General features: G+C 38.1%; 1 protein-coding gene across 1 annotated transcript in view; it reads left to right on the top strand.

Annotated features, from left to right (window-relative positions):
• The window catches only part of LOC126263364 (dynein axonemal heavy chain 10), a 1,742,213-nt gene that overhangs the window by 975,626 nt on the left and 742,812 nt on the right, over positions 1-23,775 (top strand). Inside the window, exon 35 of the mRNA XM_049960456.1 lies at positions 18,175-18,428. Within this exon, the coding sequence (XP_049816413.1) occupies positions 18,175-18,428 (254 nt within the window). The remainder of the gene's footprint in view (positions 1-18,174; positions 18,429-23,775) is intronic.

Below are 23,775 nucleotides of genomic sequence, written 5' to 3'. Positions count from 1 at the left end.
TTACAATTTTCAGTAGAGAAAAATCGTTTGTACTCCTTTTTATTTTCCTCCTCCTTGGGAGATGCAGTGAGATTAAAGGTTAGTGCATTATGATCTGATAATCCTATATTCACATTTGTATCTGCAACTTCATGTGTGTTCACATTTGAGAAGATGTTATCTATTAAGCTTTCACTGGAATCTGTTGTTCTAGTGGGAGCTGAATGGCTACTGCCTCAAAATCCTTTTCTATGATTAATGGTTTAGCCTCGTGTCTTAATTTAAATTTAAGCTTGGGATTTAGATAAATGCATACACCACCACCTTTGGCATTTTGCCTACAATACTGACTGGCAAGTTTATATTGGCTTAAGTTTATGCTGTTTAGTTCACTGTCCCTGCACCAATGTTCCATAACACATAAACAATCAATATGGTCACTATTTGCTGCTACCTCAAGTTCAAGGTACTTGTTTTTAAGACACTGGATGTTCAGACTCATAATTCTTAGCTGATTTGAACAGTCCGACTGACCTGTGACTTTACACTCTGTTTATGCATTTTCTCTTACACTGTTACAAGATTTCATACCTTGTTGTAGATTCCTCTGCTTGCAAACATTTCCCTGTTTCCCTGTTATGTGCTGTTGTTCACTGTTTTGCCCCAGCAAAAATCCTGGCTTCTCAAGGGTGGCTGCCTTCTTCTGGTGTGATGACTGCTCCTATTACCACTGCTGCTGCTGTGTGCTGTTGCAATGAATGCCAGTGATTCTGGTTGCTTGGTTATTGATGTTGGAACTACTGCTTCTGATGTTGCTGTGACTGCTAATGATTCTGGTTGGTTGGTTTTCGATGCTGTAACTATTGCTTCTGTTGTTAGTTCTCCTAATGTTTTTCCAGTAGTACGTTCCTCTGTTGCTACTGATTTTTGGATGGTCCATTTGCGTGCTGCTGCTGTTTGTGCTGGTGTTTCTGCTATTGGAGATTTATACAATCCCAGTTCAGTGGCTGTCGCTTTGTAATCACATTTAATTGATTCCCTTATTAAGGTTCCTAACCTGGCCTTCCCATTTTTGTTAAGGTGAAGCCCATGTTTCGTAAAACATTCTCTATCAAGTGTGCTTGAGTCAATTAATTTCACATTGCTGAATAGCCTACAACTACTTTTAAGTTTCGCATTAATTCTTTGAATTTCCTTATTCACACATGACCATTCAGGTAAATCATGCCTGTGGGTAAAGTTCACCAGTAAAATGTTTGTATTTGATAGTACTAGCAAAACACTCAAGAGCTGTTTATACATTTTCATAGCATTGTTTTTGTAAATGTCTTTAGCTCCAGCACAAATTACAACACTGTCCTGCTTGTCATAGTTATATTTTACGATGTTTTTCGTCACTTCTTTGAATCCAGCACCTGGTTTAACCGTGCCTGTGACTGTCGTTGATTTACTATTTACTTGCAGTTCTTGAGAAATTCCTTTGGCGTGACTATCTACAAAGATGTCGACTTTTGATTCTTTCTTCTTTGTCACACACGTCAGTTTTTGTTTATTTGTATTTTCACTTTGTTGCAGAACATCGTATTTGTTTTTATCGCAAAATGTGATAGATTTTATGGAGTTTGTTATTCTTTTAGTGGACAAGGGATTACCTTTGAGCGACACTTTTATCCACTCGGACATTGTTTCACTGTCTTGCATCACTTCACTAACGTTTTGCTTATCCTTATTGCAGGGATCACTACTATTCGACAGAACACTATACCTGTTTTTATCTGCAATTATAATTTCATTTGCTGCCTTTGATGCCTGTCTATCACTTCCTTTCCGCTTCTCATAACCCACCAGGTTCCCATTTTGTGGCTTAATTGTTTTATCATTTAGAATATGGCGCAACTTCTTCAGCTCACAGTTTTCATTAGTTATATGCGAAATCTCATGTATTAGAACATCTACAATTTTTTGTATACTTGAAATGCGTTTGTTTAGTTTTTCGATTTCACTTTTACAGTTTTCACAGGATTCCTTTTTTATGACAGAACTACACTTGTCGCCATCTGTTCACTCAACAACTTAATCTCTACAGCTTTATTCTCAGTCACACTGTCTTGTTCGTTAAGGTCACTCATTATGTATCACTTAATACAAAACAGCTTTTGCAGTGAATTACCTTGTTTTCAAACACTCGTTTGCTGCTGCTCTGCTGTCATTGTCATCTCGGATGTGCACGGTTGCAGCAAGTTGTAATTCTCTCGGTGAGGTGTCTTGTTTATCTCAGTCAGCTGTCCACCTGCTTGCTGCTCCTGTACTCAATGGCAGCTTCCTTAGAACCTGCTCACTGATTGGCTGCTATCCTACTGTGGGCTTGAAACCCCAGAGCTGATTGGCTGTAGGATCTCTTCCATTTAAATCCCAGTTAACCGCTCGAGTTCGCACTTCACTGTCACAGTTTGTGAATTCTAGTTTATTGTGCCCACATGCAATATTCCTCACCTGGGGCACCATATGTAGCGGTTTGCCTACTTTGTTTCTTCATTGACAGTCCTCCGTGTCGATGTAATGTGTTGCTACACTGGCTGAAAAATGGGGTTTGTAATTTGGACACCGACTACTGTAAATAATGTAGCCAACAGGTGCACAGTTGCATTTCACAGTAGTTTACTTTCACTGTTTAAGCCTCCCAATAATACACAGTTATATATGGCCACTGCACTATTGTTTAACTTTCGATAAGCCTCATTAATTGGTTGCAGGTGTACATCCACATACTGCTACAATAGTTTCATGTTGAACATCTACGAGCAGTAAAAACCTAACCACAAAGTTCGAAGTTCTTGAAGAATAGAAAGGTTCATATGGAGCAGATGCTGTGACTGGTTTAACACACTGCCTAACAGTGTAACACTTATTACACTGTTAACTTGATGCATTATTGTCATTATAGCCAACACAGGTTCCTCATCTGAAACTTGGCTGTGGATTGACTGACTCGGTACAAAAAACCAGGCCCTTATATTTCTTCACAATAATAGGTACTGAAACTAGGAGGCGTTATTCAAAATTTTCGGGACTGGTGCTGCCATCTCTTGAAAACCTTACCTTTGGACTAATGATCACTATCACCCTCGAAGTAGTTCCCATCTGCACATACACACCAGTCCCAGTACTTCTGCCACTGGTCAAACGTTTTCTGAAAGTCCTGTTCTTTGAGGGTTTTTATCACCACCAGCAATGCTTCTTGAATCCTCTCTAGAGTGTTGAACCAACGGCCTTTCAACTTGAGTTTCAGTTTTTGGAATAGTGTGAAGTCACAAGGTGCCAAATCTGGTGAGTATGGTGGTTGGGGTACAACCGCAGTGTTGTTTTTTGCCAAAAAGGTCCTGGTGAGCAAAGACATGTGACAGGGGGTTTTGTTGTGATGCAGCAGCCAGATCCCTTGACGCCCAAGTTCGGGCCGTCATCACCACACATTTTCATGGATCCATTGCAAAACATCACAGTAGTACATGGAATTCACTGTTTGGTTGGGTGGGACAAATGCTTCATGCACAATTCCCTTGGTATCGAAGAAAATGTCTTGTGTTGCGTGGCCAACGGCCCTTCCAGTGTGAGCATCATCTTCAACACCTGTATGGCCAGCCCGGAACTAAGCCGGCACTCAAACACATGCATACGGCTCATGCTCTGTCCCCCAAACACTTGTTGAATCATTGCAAGGGTATCTGTAGCAATTTTCCCATGATTCGCACAGAATTTGATACACACATGCTGTTGTGTTCGCTGATCTATCGTAAAATTGCCACACACCAAACACAGAGTATTACGGAAATCACTGTGGACACACAACACCTCGTCCCAACTGAATGCCACTCCACACACTTACTCATCAGATATGCAGCTCTTACCACTTAGTGGTGCAAAGATCTACTACTCCTACTTTCCAGATGGCAGCACCAGTCCCAAAATTTTTGGATTCCACCTTGTACATATTGTTCAAAGTTAAATTTACAGAAATTACATTTAAAACTTAACTCATTAAATTAACTGGATACATTGAAAAATTGGTTCTTTTTAACAGTTTCTTCTACAGCAAGGGTTAAGCCGAATTATGTCTTTAAATCATTAAATTAACAAATCTCATTGTGCAAAGAATACTTTTGACAAAACTGTTAATTACTTTGGAATTAATTAAGGGCTGTCTTTGCTTACATGTTTTCGAAGAGAGCCAAATAGATGCTTTAAGATTACTAGTATTTCTTCTTCCAAATGTTTTCAATTATTAGAGAATTTACATTTGTTTATACATCAACAATAGAATTTAAGTTACTAAACAATTACTGATTTCACCCTATAACAAACGATACTAACTAGGAATAGTGAAAATAAATTAGAAAATCAGTTACATACATAAAACTAGATCTGATATATTATTTAAAGGGTGAACCTTTCTCTTTAATGAAAATCGAGATTAGATTCACATATGTTAATGGTATTAGTTCAAAAAAAAAAAAAAAAAAAAAAAAAAAAAAAAAAAAACGAATTTAAGTAGGCAGATGGCAAAACAAGAGGGGAAGTAAACATATCCCAGCTTGCTACATCACATACTGATAGACTTCATTTCATCAAAACTGGATTACAGGGAAAAAAAGATATTGTAATTGAAAGTTTAATCCATATTAATATTATAAATGTGAAAGTAACTATGTCTGTTACATTTTCATGACCAACCCATGAATCTATTTCACTGAAATTTTATGTGGAGATAGCTTGAATTCTGAAGAAGAACATCAGCTACTTTAGAAAGTGTATAGTACAAGATACTAATTGATTTGAAGAATATTACATACATTAGGGAAAAATATTTACTCTTTGAAAAAGCTCTACTCTTTGACTTTTGATCTTTACCATATTTGTGAAAATGCTTTTATTGTTATGTGCTACTTGATACAATTCAAACTTATGAATCAAATGCTTATACAGTCTTCTGTGTTTTAATCCATACTTCATGTAGTGTAGAAGTATTGTTGCATAATATGCACATCAAATAATGTATAGATATGTCAATAGCATAATGCATACATGCACACTCCTGTTCATGCCCCTCTGTACACACTGCCTGGCAGCAATGCTGCTCATGCCAACACAATGTGCATTAGGACAGCTTTGGAGAGGGGAGAGCAGGGTGCACTTTATGGGCTATACTCACCTGAACAGGCAGACATGTGAGGGCAGCTAATGTTATTGCACGTATGATAGCGTACTTATTCACCATCACTCACTGTAACAAAACTACTGATATGCAAGCACAACTGCAGCTAACAGCTAGTTTCAGAATAAATTCCAGAAGTGTTAAGGAACATTACTGGAACTGTAATTATTCAATAGTTTCCCATCTCCATAGCCGAGGTTGCTGACATAATGTAATGCAGTGGTGCGTGACTCAGAGGTAAGCTGGTTCGAATCCTGTTTGTGGATGAAATATTCACTTCCAATATTCAGCTGGAAAGTGGAGGAGAGGTGATGATGTGAAGTTCCTGATCACTGGTCTTGTGCCAATGTCCTAGATTCATTTCCAAACCTGTCCACAGTGTCTCATGAAATGGAAGAGACGTTGAGGTTGGCGATACCCTTGGTGCTAATGGCGAGGAGTAGACCATGTGCTGTCACCATGTTTCACCCTATTCCTTCCCTTCATCCCTAACAACACAAACCCAACACTGCGTTGTCCATAACCCTCAGCACAGTCATGCACGCGACACAGATATACATTTTGTATCATTGGAGGAAAGCAACAGCAAACCTCCTCCACTAGGACCCTGCCTTCAACAGTGGTGCAGGGTTCCTGATTTGCTCCCCTGCATTCATATCCTGAATATGGGACTTTGTATTGCAGTAGTTCATACCAATAATAATGACTTTAACTGTAGTCATATTGATTAGGACACATGATGATGGCTATTAAAAAATAAATACAACCAATGGATGTTGGCTCCTCTAATAATTAAATGAGTAGATGCCAGAAATTAAATTGTTGTAACAATTTACCAGTAGAAAGCTTACAGGGTGTTTTCAAAATTACTAAACTGAAGGTTGAACAGAAAAAAAGTAGTTAGGCAGGAATTTTTAAGATTATGGAAAGTAGCTAGCACAATTTTAATACCAGATGTTTTTTCATGAAATCTGTGATTCATATCTTGGTTGGGTCACTGGAAAAGAATATTATAACAAGAATACATGAACGATACCAAGGAATTCCAAAATTTAGATGGATGATTACATTGTCAGTATGTAGACTCAAAATTTAGACTGATATTAAAGAACTGATCTTGAAGTGCCTACAGGGTAAGATGGAAATATAGAATTCACGGAGACACTCATCCAATCAGTATCTCCAAAACAGCTTTGGCATTGAATTTTAGCTGATTTATTCAAATTTTTTGGCGTTTAGTATTCACCTGTAACTGAACACTACCATCATTAACCAATAATTAAGGGATTTGCATTCTTTACATGAGTTTTAAGTTATCAAATATTTAAAGTTCATGTTTTACACCACAGCACAAGAAGGAAATTGCAAGTGGCAAATGGCTATAGCGAAGGTGATTTTGATCACCCAGTGGCTTTTCATCCTGCTCATTACAACTTGAATGTTAGAAATGGGTATTTACACCGTTTGAGAAGTGATTGTCTTTCAAGGCATACATTTTCACATAGTAATGACTTTGTCTAAACTGTTGTCAGAAGCATTAAATGGAGTGTAGTAAAAATTAATAGTGACAATAGAGCATTACAAAGCTCCAAAGCAATATAGCTCTCCAGTGGAATTTATCATGGATATCTTTTAGCTAGAAGACATGTATGGCATGTGGTAACAATGGCACAAAATTACTTAGAACCAATAATGCAGACATAATGATTGTTCAAACATTATGTCACATCACCAATGTTCCATTTTGTTGTTCTTTCTCAGAAACTGCTTGGAACATGAGTCATAGACTGTTTTAATATCTAGATAAAATTCATAATATTTTGCTGCAGTAAGTTTCACTTACAAACACATGTTGAGACCGTCCCTGAGAACCTACGATGTCTCTTTATGTGTTCAGTTGCATGGACTGCCTAGAGTGAACTCTATAATATTTTCAAGAATTTCCAGCCTTTGATCTGCTTCAAGTTAATTGGTGATATCTTTGCTGTGTGGTCTTATTATATGGTTGAAATTCTTAATTTTATGATATAATTCAAATCATTCTCTTAAATGAAAATAAATTTGATAGATCTTGTCACAAATACTATACAGAGTTTTCTGAAGTTTGTACTCCCTTATCTGATGGCCACCTTGGCACTTTTGTAACTTAAATTTCAACAGCTACCATTCCTACATGGTAACTATTCATTTCCTTGAAGCCTTTACACCCCCCGCCCCCCCCACCAAAAAAAAAAAAAAAAAAAAAAAAAAAAAAAGAAAACCTGTTACAAACATCATGAATAAGATTTTCAACAATCTTGTCAATTCTTTCACTTCCAAAAACATCCTCCTCCGCAAGTATCCAGGCAGTACATACTTCTATGTCTTTCTTTGTGAACATGACAACCAGCTAACTATTCATTGCCCAAATGGCTATAGCGGAGGTGATTTTGGTCACCCAGTGGCTGTTCATCCTGCTCATTACAACCTGAATGTTAGAAATGGGTATTGTACAAATCATTACACATGTGTCCTCTCTATCCAGTAGCTTCTGTATTGCGAAGATGGAGACTGTCCCTCTAACGCACCCTTCATTCGAGCAGTGTCCGTGGTCTCAGTCATTACTATCTCTTGCCTTGTTGGCATCCCATTTCTTGCTCACAATTGCCACCCAATCAGCTTCTTACTTATCTTTGTTTCCAACTTTATTTAGGTTCAGAGAGGCCTATGAATCATGATCCATCACCACACTGAGTGATCTTCCTTTTGTCTCCTCCTCCTCCTCCTCCTCCTCCTCTACGCTTTTTACCCATAAGAAAATCCATCTCCATTGTACCCTGTATTTAACATGCAAAAACCACTGCTTGCACTTAAGAAAGCCTTCCTTGACATTATTTTCATATTCTGTTACTTTGCTGTCGATCTCTTTATCTTGCCTTGCCACCTACACTTTCATATTACAAGACCTCTCTCAAATCCAAATACATTTTGTTGCAGATTAAGACTTTCAATGATGAAAAGTTAAATACTATTTCTCAGATACTATCTGGTTACAGGGGAATGAAAATAGGGAACAGCAAAATTAGAAGCAAAATACTGAACTTAATTGTCAAATATTACTTCGCAAGAAAAACTGATGATCAGCTGTTGCATTGTTGATTGAAGATGAGTGGTTTATATGTAGTACTAGTACTGGTGTTGGAAAATAGTTATACCTCTGAATCCTAGTAAGTCCCAAAACCAAAATGAATCACTGTCATTTTCTGAGGACTTTGTGACTGAATTAATTCAATTGACAGAGTTGAGTTGAACTGTTCCTGGTAAGTGGAAGAAAAAATATGTCATTTCGTCTGTGGTTCCCCCCTTCCCCCTCCTCCTTCCAATCTTCCTATTTTTGGGAACAACCAGTGTCTTTCATATATAGCGACCTCACACTGGGAACCAATCATAGAAGAAATTACCTGGATTTCGGTTTTCTAAATCTTTTGAAAAATGCTTGGCTCTTAGGAAGGTGATAGGGACCACTAGCCTAGCAGAAGGGGGGAGGTCATCTGTCTCCATGCCTGGACTTGAAAATAGAAACAATTAGGCATCCGTGATGTGAGTTAAATACCTGTATGTATGACTAGGTGAAAATTATATAGGGCATACTGCGTCTACTGAACATGACTAGATAATTTACTGTTCAGGCTCTGAACAACTTGTATGGGATATTAGCTGATTTGGTAAATGATGAGCTCCTTTGGTAGAATACAGAGAAACAGCAGTTTACTGTGTAAGATATTGTGTACAAAATACCCCCGCAGCCCCTACTGCAATACTTCCAAAGTGTTCATAACTACATTTTTGCCATTAAAACCACAACACAATTATTTTAGCACACAAAAAATATTAAACTAGCTTGAAGTGTTCTCTGTGCTTGGATATTCAAGAGATTAACATTTCAGCACAACCGCACAAAATAGGTATGAGTAATGCCATCTGCATTCTGTACATAAGGAAAAATTACACAGTGGTTTCTCATACAGAAATCACATTTGAGTATTAGTTGCTTGTAATAAGATCACATTACACCTCTTGTAAGGAGGAGGAACAGTTACAAGCTACAGTGGCAGTATCATGGCTTGTAACTGTGGTTTCTTGTTCTGCGATATTGTTGCTGAGGCTGGTGAAGATCCTATGCCTGTCATGTGACTTTGAAATTGATGGGTTCAGGCAGGCCATACTCTATACCAGGGTTTTCCAACGTGCGGTCCACAAACCCCTCAGGGGTCTGCCGGCTCTTTCTAGGGAGCCACTTTTGACCAAAACTTGTAAAAGCATGAGCAAAATGATTAATTAAAAAATATAAAAAAACAAATTCATCAACATTATCTTTATTTCATTCAGAAAATATGTGTATGTTTATCTCAGGTTGTGTTCCCAAGCAGCAGCTGCAGTTCCCAAGTTGGGACCTGCACATAGTTTAGTGTCAGTGGATGTGTCCCTCCATGCTTGACTGTTTCTGCAACACTCCAGGCATCATGTGTCTACTGGCTCATGGTGATTGATATGCAGGAACCTTTTGCACATGATATTCTGAAATGGTGCACACTCACTCGACAAATCAGAGCCCACACTGGCACATATGGCATCTGAGACATCATTCAGTGTTAAACTTCCTTCATGAGTGCACTGCCTGTTTCATCATTCACTTTTTGACCAGTTTATTACTTCCAACATGGATCGGTGGTGGAAGTAAGGATCACTGAAGAAGTGAGCAGTTTCTCCATCACCCTCATGGCAAGGAAAGTGACTGGTTAAAATTAATGTGGAGGGAGGACAGCCAAATGAAGAACCATCACATGAAGCACCACAACCAGATTTATTATGTGAGAGCTCTGTGCAAGTACTCTATAGGTGCAATGCCCTGTGGAAGTGGAATAACTAAGAACTGTAAGTACAACAAAAGCTATTTAGAAATGGGCTTTATCGAGAGAGCAAGGTAAAGCTCTGTGTGTAATTCACATGAAAGTCCTCCTAAACAGTTTGATGGTTCCAGTTAAACTGCACCATTATTTTGAGAGTACTCACCCAGACTTCCAGACTAAAGAGTTTGATTTTTTTCACGAGTAAGAGCACTGAATTAGCTGCTTCTCAACACTGTATGAAAACTCCATGCAAAAGCAATTAATGAAAATTGATTAAAAGGTTCTTTCTTGATAAGTAATTCAGTGGCAAAGACAGGTGCAATGTTTATCTCAGGTTGTGTTCCCAAGCAGCAGCTGCAGTTCCCAAGTTGGGACCTGCATATAGGTTAGTGTCAGTGGATGTGGCCTCCATGCTTGACTGTTTCTGCAACACTCCAGGCGTCATGTGTCTACTGGCTTATGGTGATTGATACACAGAAATCTTTTGCAGAAATCCTCATAAAACAATGTGTTAGTTAGCTTTAGCTATGAATCAGATGGCTGCTTCCTTCAAGAAAGTTTTAGATAAATCCATCCAAATTATTAATTATATAAAATCATAGCGATTGAAGTCAAGACTTTTCGCAATCCTGTGTGAAGATATGGGAGCCTTCATCATTCCCTTCTCTACAGAGAAGTGAGGTGACTTTCACATGGGAATGCACTCTCTTGATTATATGAATTGTGTTTACAAGTCCTAGCTTTACTTTTAGAACATAATACCAAATTATCAGACATTATTAATGACGAAAATTGGTAATGTATACTTGCTTATTTGGCTGATATTTTCTCTAAAATGAGTGAAATGAATATTTTACTGCAAGGAAAAGTATAACAATGGTCACATCCAATGACAAGTTTCAAGCATTTAAGAGGAAAATCAATTTTTGGGCAAAGCAAGGAGGGGAATCAAGTGTTTTCTTCTTCTCCCCTTTTGTTTTTAAAGACAAGACATTGGAGCATGGGAACAATTTGTTTCATGAAATCCTCAGACATCTCCAAAGCTTTATATCATCAATGGAGCATTATTTCCAAATAGTTCCAGATCAGAATCTGCAGGAATATGAATGCGTGGTTAACCCATTTGCTTTATCCAAAACACAGAATATTCTATCACTGAATGGATATGAGTTGTTGATACAAATTTGCCACAGACTCAACCTTGAAATCTACTTTTGATAGTGATGGTTACTCACAGTTTTGGATCTATTTGAAAAACAAAAAATTCTACTCCCTTGTTGAAAAAGCAAAACACGTTATACTACCATTTGTCACTACGTACGTGTACAAATCCAGATTCTCAATCTGTACTGCCATCAAAACTAAGTACTGAAGCTATCTAGATGCTGAATCAGACATCTTTTTCCATTTGTTAAGTATTGAACCTGACTTTTCAAAAGTGTGCACCCTCAACCTTCACATTAAGTATGAGAAAAAGTATCACCACAGCAGTATCTTAAGAAAATCTCCTGCTGGAGACAACGTGGTGTCGAGTATAGGCTCCTGATCAAAGCTAGACCACTTGTGCTAGAAACAAGGATCACACACTAAATACTTGTGCTAGAAACAAGGATCACACACTAAATGTGCCAGGAAATCAAATAATCTTTTGGCAGTGATGGGTCCTGAGGGCGGTGGTAATGTGTCACTGAAACTAGTCATATGATAGAATAAAGACATTCTCAATATACAGCTGTAGTGGTACTTTTTCACTAAAATGAGCAAAATGAATATTTTACTGCAAGGAAAAGTATAAGAATGGTCACGGCCACTGATAAGATTCAAGCATTCAAGAGGAATATCGTATATATCATCAGCTGAAGTCACTCACCCATCCAATAAGATTGACATCCATAACTTCACATTGAGCCTCCATTATTATTCCTACAGACTCATCTGCCATATCGAACAATGAAATTTCCTTTGTTGATGAGCAATGAACATTCCCAGACTATAGTTTTTGCAGGTATTTTGTTTGTATTTTCCACCAGTTACTTAATATTTAATTGAATTCTGTTGTTTTGATATTTTTGTTCTAAAAACAAAAGTTGCTTTTCATTGCAATATATTCCCCTCCACTCAATTAAAGTGTGTTGAACAATGAGAGTAAATCCAACAGCTAGGATCTGAATATAGTGGGAATTCAGACAAATGGCAACATCATTCGTTTCAGGTTACTTCCATTCATCTTTAAACCAAAGAATATTGATTTTTTCAAGAGGTTAGTGAAAAAATGTCACTTGTGTTAAGAAATTTTCAATTCCTATTGGCTTCATGCTGAATTTCAGCAGTTACTGTGTGCTTGACTGACAAGGGCTCTGCCACGGATTCTCACCTGAAAAAGGGGTCCACCTGCTGAAAAGATTCGGAAGTCCGGCTCTGCACCATACAAGAACTCAATGGCTCCATTTGACTAGTGCCTGAGAGAAGAGACATATTGTCTGCTTATGTGTGCAGGACTATACACCATGTTCACATATCTTGAGTCAGGAAATGGGCATATACTCTCATACACAGTATGGAGCATCATATACTCTCAGTTTTGTGACTGTTGTTGTGGCTCCTGTAGACATGGCAGCAGAGAGAGATATGCCAACAGTGCTGCACCCAATGACACTACTGGACACAGGACAAATTTCTGTTACGTATAGAGCATCACATGTGTAGAGGCCCCAAATATAATTAACTTTGCTAGATTGCATTCATCATCATCATAGTACAGGCCCATCATCAATGTGATGGTGTGGTTTGCACTTAGGTACACAATAGAATCACCTCTAGTTGACATAACCAATAATTTGAAAAGCAGCAGTCACATTTCTAACACAATAAGGCTGCTGGCAGTGCCCTATCTTCGAGGTCTCTCTGACACAGTCTTTGAATAAGAAAATGCAAGGCCACAACTGTTTTATGCCATCCTGACCTACCTTGATACAGAGATATAGAGTGTGTTCAGCTGTTCTCCTTGCCAGCATGTTCATCAGATATTTTGCCCAATGAAAACATTTGGTCATATGTTGCTGAGGCTATGGCACACTACTACATGTCAGCCACAGCAGTTGATGAAGTGTGGACATAGAGCTGACGCAGTGTGAAATTAGCTATTCATGTCTGTCACCCAAGCTTAGTCCGACTTGATGAAGTGTGTTTGAGCCATTGTTGTTGCCAAAAGTGGTGGCTATGTGTCCTGCATTTTGCACACTGTATGAGGGATGTTTAAAAAGTATCTGATACTATCTTTTAATATTGAAACCAACAATGGCATCAGGGCTTGTGTGCTCTCTATGTTTGTAGGCATACATAGTGTGAGTGCCTGCTTTTTTCATGACTGCAGCAACAAGCAGCTGCTCAGTAGCCTCTCACAAGTGAACACGCATGAATGGAAGTAACTGGATTTTGTATTGTGGACAGAATGACAGAAAAAATGGAACAATGTTATTGCATCACATTTTGTTGTTAGCTTAACAATCAACAGTATTCCACAAGTGTTTGGGGATGAAGCAATGGGTACCAAACAGATAAAGGACTGGTACAACTGCTTCAAAAATGGCCGTTCATCAGTGAAGAGTAAAGCACTTTCAGGTAAGCCCTCAATGTCGGCAAATGAGGTTGTTATTCATCACCTGGTGATGCACAATAGATGAATCATGATCAGAGAACTTGCAGATGAGATTAAAATTAGTACTGAATCTGTTTATTCCATTTTATTTGGAACTCAATAGGATCTCAGCAGAATTTGTGTCAAAGTTGCTAACAGCTGAACAGAACCAACTGCTTTTGGAGATCACACAGGATATGCCAGATACAGTAATTCTAACTTTCTTAACACAGTGATTACTGATAAAGATGCCTGGCTTTATGGGTACAACCCAGAGACAAATATCCAGTGATCACAATAGAAGCACCCATCATCCCCAAGACCGAAAAAAGCATGGCCTGCTTTCAGCAGTGTAATGGTCATGATGATCATCTTTTTTGACTTCAACAGTGTGGTCCATCATGAGTACACCCCAGAAAGTATTAATGTCAGTAAGGAGTCCTACAAAGAAGTATTATGTTACCTTCGTGAAACAGTGAGGTGCAAACAGCTAGACTTGTGGGAAGTAGGCAGTTGGCACCTACACCACAATAACTCAACTAATTCAGAGCTTTTTGGCCAAACACAACATGATTGTGGTTTGTTAGACTTCTTGTTTCCCTGACCTAGCACTGAGAGACTTCTGGCTTTTCCCTAAACTGAAAAAGACACTAATAGGGACCAGATTTCAGATCATAGAAGACATTATAAAGAATTTGACAGAGCAGCTGTGCACTATACCTAAAGAGGCTCTCCAGTGATGTTTCCAACAGTGGCAGTAGCATTCGGAGAGGTATGTAGCAGCTGAAGGGTACAACTTTAAAGGAGATAGTCTCAAACAATTGTATCTGAATAAAGATTGATTTTATAAAAAAAATGTCAGATACTTCTTGAACAGCCCTCATATAACTCAAAATCAGTAACAAATATAGTTATGTGTTTTCCCTAATTTACTGCAGAATAGGCAATTTTTTGTGCCTTTTGGTCTTGTATTTGTAATGGACTGTAGCACATTTTCATGTTTTCATAACACAGAAACTATATTCATAGAAACAAGACCAGAATGTTGAAAACCTCTTGGTAAAGTGACACTCTAAAGCTTCTTATATTGCCCTCACTTGAACAAAGACACCAAGTATCTTGTGAAAAGTCAACTTACAAAGTTCTAAGAACCAGTTTTCTGGGTGATGTCTACAAATATTCTTTAACTTCCAGTAGTCTTCTATTAATAACTATTTCAATAGAGTTTGACTGTTGAAACACAAATTTTTATACCGTGTTTCAATATTATTTTTACATCCAATGATAAAAGTGTTGGGACATTTTTAAACTGTTAACATCTCTGGAATATAAGCAAGAGTTGGTGTGGAAGCATCAGATGAATAGCACTGCATGCATTCTACAGGACAACAGCTGTGATAAAATTGCTCATTATATGTAAATGTTGCATGTTAACAAATCATCAGCAGATAAAGGAGCTGACAGCACAAATGGTGAGATTACTTTATGAATTCCAGTACCATATAACTTATCAGGAGAAAGAAAACTGGCGTTCTACGGATCGGAGTGTGGAATGTCAGATCCCTTAATCGGGCGGGTAGGTTAGAAAATTTAAAAAGGGAAATGGATAGGTTAAAATGAGATATAGTGGGAATTAGTGAAGTTCGGTGGCAGGAGGAACAAGACTTTTGGTCAGGTGAATACAGGGTTATAAATACAAAATCAAATAGGGGTAATGCAGGAGTAGGTTTAATAATGAATAAAAAAATAGGAGTGCGGGTTAGCTACTACAAACAGCATAGTGAACGCATTATAGTGGCCAAGATAGACACAAAGCCCATGCCTACTACAGTAGTACAAGTTTATATGCCAACTAGCTCTACAGATGATGAAGAAATTGATGAAATGTATGACGAGATAAAAGAAATTATTGAGGTAGTGAAGGGAGACGAAAATTTAATAGTCATGGGTGACTGGAATTCGTCAGTAGGAAAAGGGAGAGAAGGAAACATAGTAGGTGAATATGGATTGGGGGGAAGAAATGAAAGAGGAAGCTGCCTTGTAGAATTTTGCACAGAGCATAACTTAATCATAGCTAACACTTGGTTCAAGAATCATAAAAGAAGGTTGTATACTTGGAAGAATCCTGGAGATACTAAAAGGTATCAGATAGATTATATAATGAACCAAATTAAATCACTAGGAGTAGATATGATGGAAAACATGTAAGGAACTCATGAAAAGAATGATGGAATCATAGTACCAAATATGCTAATAAATTACAACACAGAACACAGAGAAAGAAAGTTTTGATGGCTAAAAAAACATAGTTCTTGTGTGACATGAAACTGAAACACGCCAGAAATAACTTTTAATATTTATTTTGTGTGTTGTGGTTCCATCTGCAAGCATATAACTTATATGTGGAATGTGTCATACACTGATGTGGTAAAAAATTATGACCAGTGCCCACCATGAGACTGAGTGCCGTGTGGTGATGTTGCAGGGATGTGACATGATAAGGAAAGTATATAACCAGAGTAGAGATGAATGGGGAGTCATTCTAGCAACAATACAGGCTACAAATGTGGAAATTTTCAGAAATAAGCAGCTTTGACAAAGGGCAGATTGCTGTGGTCTGGAGATTGAAATGAGCATTTTGGAAAAGGCAAAGCTGGTCAGTTGTTCATGTACTACTGTCATGAGCATCTGTGGAAAGTGGTTGAAGGACAATGGAGCTATGAGTAGACAAACAGGTGTTGGAAGTCGATGCCTCATCACAGAACATGGAGGTCAGAGGTTTGGATGTTCTATATAACAGAATAGTATGTTATCTATGGTGGTTCTGATATCAGAGTACAATGCTGGTGCAGGAGCAAGTGTTTAGGAGCACACAGTTCAGCACACATTGTTTAGTATTGGACCCTGCAGCAGTTTACCTTTCCAGTAGTTTGAGGAGCATGATAGTTGACTTATTTTGATGTCTTGACCACCAAATTCACCTGATCTGAACCTGATGGAAAACAACTAGGTTACTACTGAGTCACCAGCTCCACACCTACAAATCACCGACAGGTAACTTACGGGAATCGTGTTATCAATGAGTAGATATGTAGTACTACCTGTCTTCAAAAACCTACTATGGACATGTAGACTTTTACTGAACAGTATGTAGATTCATTACATTGTTTTACAAATGCTGGTACATTGGATCACTGCTACCTACACAATATTATAATGGTAATAAACATTTCATTACACAATAATACATACAAGTGCTTTTTTATTACATTCAGTGCTCATAACTTTTATGTTGTAGTATGCAGATCATTACTGATACTTTTTAACTTGCGGTATGTTATATGATGTCACTAACAGATTTGATATGAGCTGATAGGACATTGTATGTCTTGACACTAGAGTAATATACTCCTTTGTTGCCATGCTGAGGTTTCTGTCTCTCTGTGTAAATTAAGTTTATCTCATGTATCATTCTCACAAAATGCCATTGAATCTGTATAATTTGTGATTTTTCCCCAGTTAAGGATATCCCTGATAGAAGTTCTGGCATGACTTGATGAGATTCCCAACTGTTTGAATAAATTCTGGCAGGAGCATGTGGGATGAACTCTGTTCATGAAATTGATGACCCTCTTCTGAATAATAACAACTCTCTTTGCTGGATGTTATAACACCAATATATTATGCTGCTAATCTTGTTTTAACATAAATAAGTGCAATATGTCTCTAAAATTGCCTCTGTTTCACAAATGAGTTTTACCATTCAAATAATAAATGCTACAGAGTCCAGTCTTCTACAGAGTTCCAGTATCTGTCATGTAATTGAGTGTGCTATCAATATTTATTCCAAGGATTCAATGATCAAATTTATTTAGTCCTGAACTTCTCCATAATCCTAATACAAATGCCTTGATTGTTGTTTTGTTTTTTTGTATCAGATGGTTGTGCCTGTAAAGCAAGGAAGACCACTTACAAAAATAAAGAAATGCAAAGCATCTAGCACAGTGCTCTTGAGACTCCACAGATTTTTGTCTCCTATTATCCTTGTTGTTGCTGACAATGATGGTGACAATAAGTACACTGATACCAGGCTGCAGTCAGACAGACAGTCATTTGCTCTCAATTTGATATCACATTTCTATGCTGTTTTCATATGGACTTACAGTGCCTTGTGCATCAAGTTTTTCATGTTGGGTAAAATATAGCATTTGTGTCTGTTGAATGTGTTTCACATGTCCATACTGTGCAGTACTTCATTGGCTCATTGTTCTCCACAGTGAATTTTTAGTTTATATTTACTATAAGCATAGAAGACGTTCATATAATGTTAACATTAATTACTTGAACACACACACAACTCCTGCTATCCATGAAACTTGGGTACCATAGTGATGTTTAATTTCTAAATTTGATTTATTTGTAATAAGGTTTAGTTGAATAATTTGTGTTTTTCTTTATAGGTCCTGCAGGGACAGGAAAAACTGAAACAACTAAGGACTTGGCAAAAGCACTTGGGCTCTTGTGCATAGTCACAAACTGTGGTGAAGGTATGGATTTCAAAGCAGTGGGCACTATATTAGCAGGTCTCTCACAGAGTGGTGCCTGGGGATGCTTTGATGAATTCAACCGAATAAATATTTCTGTCTTGTCAGTAATATCAACACAACTTCAGACTATTCGTAGTGCTCTGCTCAAGAAGATGACACAGTTCAATGTGAGTAAAATGACTTGGAGACTTCTTAGACTATTATAAATCTGATCATATACCTAGTATTTGATATATGATTTACAGTATTTGGAAAATTTAAGCAACCAACTTAACAGTAACATAGATGATGAACATGTGAATGTAACACATTAATTCTTATATTTGTGAAGAAGGTATTAAACAAAGAAGTAATGCAGCTAATGACTGGGATTTGTAGATTTACTCACCTGGTATTCTGCATTCAGTAACAATGCTGTGTACATCATTTATCTACTTTTACATGATTACCCTGCAATTCACAATTAATAAGTGCCTGGCAGAGGGTTCATTGAACCACCTTTAAACTACTTGTCTATCGTTCCACTCTCAAATACTGTGTGGGAAAAATTAATGTTTAAACTTTCCATATGAGTCCTGATTTCTCTTATTTTCTTGTGATGATCATTTCTCCTTGTGTGGGTGGGTGCGAATAAAATACTTTGACACTCAGAGGAGAAAGTCAGTGACTGAAATTTCATGAGAAGGTCCTGCCACAATGAAAAATGCTTTTCTTTCAATGAATGCCATCTCAATTTGTGTATCGTATCCATGGCACTCTCTCCCTTATTTTGCAATGATACAAAATGAGCTGTTCTTCTTTGAACTATTTTGGTGTCCTCCTTCATTCCTATCTACTGATAACTTTGGATGGTGTTAGTATTTACAGTGTGTGTGTGTGTGCGCGTGTGTGTGTGTGTTATCTTTCCAGTTCTCTGAAACCCAAGGTTTTAAATTCCTTTGCACAGCACTTACTTGCTGCAGTTATGCCTTGACAATGGCAGGATGTGCTCCTGTTGAAATATAGGTGTTGTTGACGACATCACCCAACAGCATTCCTGTAAGCTATCTGAACACTGTATATGCCAGGGGAAACTCAGGTCACACTGCCAGTACTCTGTAACCATAAGCTCCAGGTATACATCAGCAGCCATTGTGCAGTGCAGTAGTGAAGCAGTGTTGAAGATTTCTGTGGATTCAGGTTTGATCCTACGTACGTAACCCTATGACATGTTACTTATGCCAGCAATTTGACCACAGAACATGAAGCCTGGAGATGAATCAGACTATGGGAATGTGAGAACTCCACAAGTCTGGCAATGACTGCCTGTATTCAGCTATCTGCATCAGCTGGAGCACGAAATTCCCAATATTCACTGAAGAATGAAAAATTAAAAAAAAAAAAAATAATAAAAGTTACAAAGTACATTCCTTATGCAGAAGCCAATAGAGTATGTAAGTCAGTGAATCGCCCCATCGTTGCCACCTCCAATACTCTCTTAGTGAAGAAGCGTAAGACTTAGGTGGATGTTCCAAGGCAAACAACACCCAGAAGGATAGAACCAACCACCTGTATCTTGACTTGTATGTGCAGAAGCAAACAGGGCAAAGATACTGCAACCCAGGCAACCACAACACAAAAGAACTGCAAAACATTAACATTGAGTATAGGCAAGACACCACAAAAACAGAGTACTTCTGAACTTCCCCTATCCCCTTCATCCTCAAAGCATAAATGGGTTTGGAAACAGGATGATTTTTTTGGTCAAAAGCTGTCCTGGGCACCATCAAGTATGATACTGATATGTTTGATTGATGATGAGGACATCATGGAGTTAGGTGCCTTGTCATCAGACCCAGACAGTCCCTCAAGTCCCCCTCAGCATAATGATAGGCATAAATTAAAACCACTATGCTATAATGACTTCCATACTTCAGAGAAATATGAATGGATATGGGACCCATTTGAAGTGATTGAGATTCCTTGTATGGGAGAGATCTTCTACCTAAGTCTCCAAGAGACAGATATACCTGTATTTGGAAGATGACACTTGTTCCCTCACCTGCATCATGTAATGGTAGTACAGAGATTTTTGGAACCAGATTTTAAACTGTAAGACATTTCCATGTACAGGTGTGGACTCTGGCCATAATTTGTTGGTAATGAACTGTAGATTAAAATTGAAGAACCTGTAGAAAGGTATAATATGAAACTTGGATAAACCAAAGATTGTTGAATGTTCTACAGGGAACATTGCACCATTATTGGATGAAATAGGAGAAAGGAACAGAGTGGAAGATGAATGGCTAGCACTGAGATATGAAAAAAACAAGGCCATAGAAGGTTGAATAGGTAAAAGACAAAGTCTAGTATATGTTCTTATATAATGTTTAAGGTAATGTATCTATTGATGAAAATATAATGTAATTGGATAGATAAAAAATCTGCTCACCAAGTGGAGGCAGGAGAAACAAATATAAAGGTATAAAAGTTTGCAAGATTTTGGAGGCAGTGGTTCCTTCATCTGGCAGAAAGGTTGAAGAGGATGGAAGAGTGATGAAGGAAAAGGGCTGGTGGGTTGAAGAAAAGGGGTAGAGTTTGGAAAAGTTGCCTAGAACCCTGGGTCAGGGAAGACGTACCAGATGGGATCAAAAGAAAAGACTGATTGTTGGGGACTGCACTGGATGAGACTTAAAAACCTGAGAGCTTAATGATGGAAGATAGGGTAGCACACAAGACAGATTACTGCCAAAAATTCATTCACAAGTTAATAAGAATGAAGACCTAAGTGCAATATATGTGATAGAGGTGGGTGGGATTGGGGGTGGGGTGGGAGGGAGGGGGGCAAGGGAGAGGAAATTGAAAGGTGTAGAAAACTAAAAAATGAAAGGAACAGTTCCTGTGAAAAGTGCTGAAACAGAAGAAATTAATGTAAATTATGGTAAGGTGTGAGGCAAGAATCAATGATACGTTGTAGCACAAGTTCTGAGAGTTCCGAGAATCTGGTGTTTGCAGGAAGAATTCAGATGGCATGTATGGTGAAACTGAGGTCATGACTGTCACATGGTAGACCATGCACTGCAACAGGATATTATGTGCTGCTGGTGTACAGCCTCTGCCTTATGCCCCTTCATCCTAACTGATAACTTGGTGGTAGTCATGCCAATGTAAAAGGCCAAACATTGTTTATGTAACACCTGGTATACAACATGTATCATTTCACAGGTGTCGCTCCCTTTGATAGTACATGTTTGGCAATTACAGGGCTCAGGGCTCATATAGATAGTGGTAGGAGGATGCATAGGGCAAGTCTTTCAGTAGGGATGATCGGAAGGGTGGGAGCCCTAGGATAGGGAGACAGGTCTAGAAGGAACATAGTGTCTGACAATGATACTGTGGAGACTGGGGTGCAGTGGAAAGCTATTCTAGGAATGGTAGGCAAAATGTTGAACATAATGGACTTCAGTTCAGGGCATGATTTTAGGAAGACAACATAGCCTTGTTGAAGTCACTGATTAATACTTTCAAGACCAGGATAATACTGAGTGATAGGTGGTGTGCTCCAAAATTAGTTTTTGGAGGGATCAGCAGTGTCAGGATTGGAAGTGATGGCCTGGTAAATCTGCATTTGAACTAGGCTGGTGGGGTAATTATGTCGAATGAAGGCTGAGGTGAGAATGGTGATGTACATGCTGTAAGGAGTCTGCATTTTTTTAAAAATTTATTTACACGTCTTGTTCCATAGGACTAAATTAAGGAGCAAATCTCCAAAGTCATTGACTGTGTCATTATATGGAATTACAACATAAAAGTAGTAACAGATTAAAATAAAATGTTTATGAACCCAAAAATGTCAAGCCATAAGTTTAAGTAAAGGCAACCAACAATATAACATAAGAATCAGCATAAGTTTTCAAGAAACTCCTCAGCAGAATAGAAGGAGTGACCCATGAGGAAAACGTTCAGATTTGATTTGAAAGTGCGTGGATTACTGCTAAGATTTTTGAATTCTTGTTGCAGCTTATTGAAAATGGATGCAGCAGTATACTGCACACCTTTCTGCACAAGAGTTAAGGAAGTCTCATCCAAACACAGTTTGGATTTTTGCGAAGTGTTAACTGAGTGAAAGCTGCTTATTCTTTAGAATAAGCTGCTATTGTTAACAAGAAACAACAGTAAAGAATGTATATATTCAGAGGCCAATGTCAAATTACCCAGACTAGTGAACAGCAGTCGACAAGAAGTTCACAAACTTACTCCACTTATTAACAGATTCACCTGTTTCTGAGCCAAAAATATCCATTTAGAATGGGAAGATTTACCCCAAAATATAATATAGAAGGGATCGGTTGGTAGGACATGTTTTGAGGCATCAAGGGATCACAAATTTAGCATTGGAGGGCAGCTTGGAGGGTAAAAATCGTAGAGGGAGACCAAGAGATCAATACACTAAGCAGATTCAGAAGGATGTAGGTTGCAGTAGGTACTGGGAGATGAAGAAGCTTGCACAGGATAGAGTAGCATGGAGAGCTGCATCAAACCAGTCTCAGGACTGAAGACCACAACAACATGATTAAGTGAATGAAAATAAGGAAAGTAGACTAATTTTTGTGTTGAACGATCACTTACTTCAGATACCATTCGAATAATAAAAATGGCAGTAATAAGTCTCTGAACAAGATCCTGAATGTAGGCTTTCCATGACAGCTTACTGTCTATCTGAACACCTAGAAATTTGAACTGTTCAGTTTCACTAATCATATGCCAATTCTGTGAAATTAAAACATTGGGTTTTGTTGAATTGTGTGTTAGAAACTGAAAAAACTGAGTATTGCTGTGATTTAGCATTAGTTTGTTTTCTACAAGCCATGAACTTATGTCATGAACTGCACTATCTGAAACTGGGACAGTGTTGCACATAGCATCCTTTACTACCAAGCTAGTGTCATCAGCAAACAGAAATATTTTAGAGTTACCCATAATATCAGAGGGCATATCATTTATATAAATAAGGAACACTAGTGGCCCCAGCACTGATCACCGCCCCCCCCCCCCCCCCCCCATTTGATGATACCCCACACAGACCCCACATCATAGCCTCACAGCCATTCTCAACACTGTGATAATGACCTTTTTGTGTCTGTTTTTAAAGTAAGAGATGAACCAATTGTGAGCTGCTCCCCGCATTCTGTAATGGTCCAACTTCTGGGGCAAAATTTTGTGATCAAAACAATTAAATGTCTTAGTTAAATCAAAAAATATGCCTAGCATTTGAAACCTTTTGTTTAACCCATCCATTACCTCACAGACAAAAGAGATATAGCATTTTCAGTTGCTAAACATTTTCTAAAACTGAACTCTACATTTCATAGCAAATTATGTGATATTAAATAATCAATTATCCTTACATACACAGCCTTTTCAACAACTTTAGCAAATGGCATAGAAATAGATCTAAAATTGTCTCCATTATCCATTTCTCCCTTTTTATAATGTGGCATCTGAACAGATATGTTTACCTGAAATGTCAAGGCT

This window comes from Schistocerca nitens, chromosome 6, assembly GCF_023898315.1.
Source record: "Schistocerca nitens isolate TAMUIC-IGC-003100 chromosome 6, iqSchNite1.1, whole genome shotgun sequence".
NCBI classification, from domain to species: domain Eukaryota; kingdom Metazoa; phylum Arthropoda; class Insecta; order Orthoptera; family Acrididae; genus Schistocerca; species Schistocerca nitens.
Note: the sequence above shows the minus strand (reverse complement) of the source record. Positions and strands in the feature narration are given on the sequence as shown.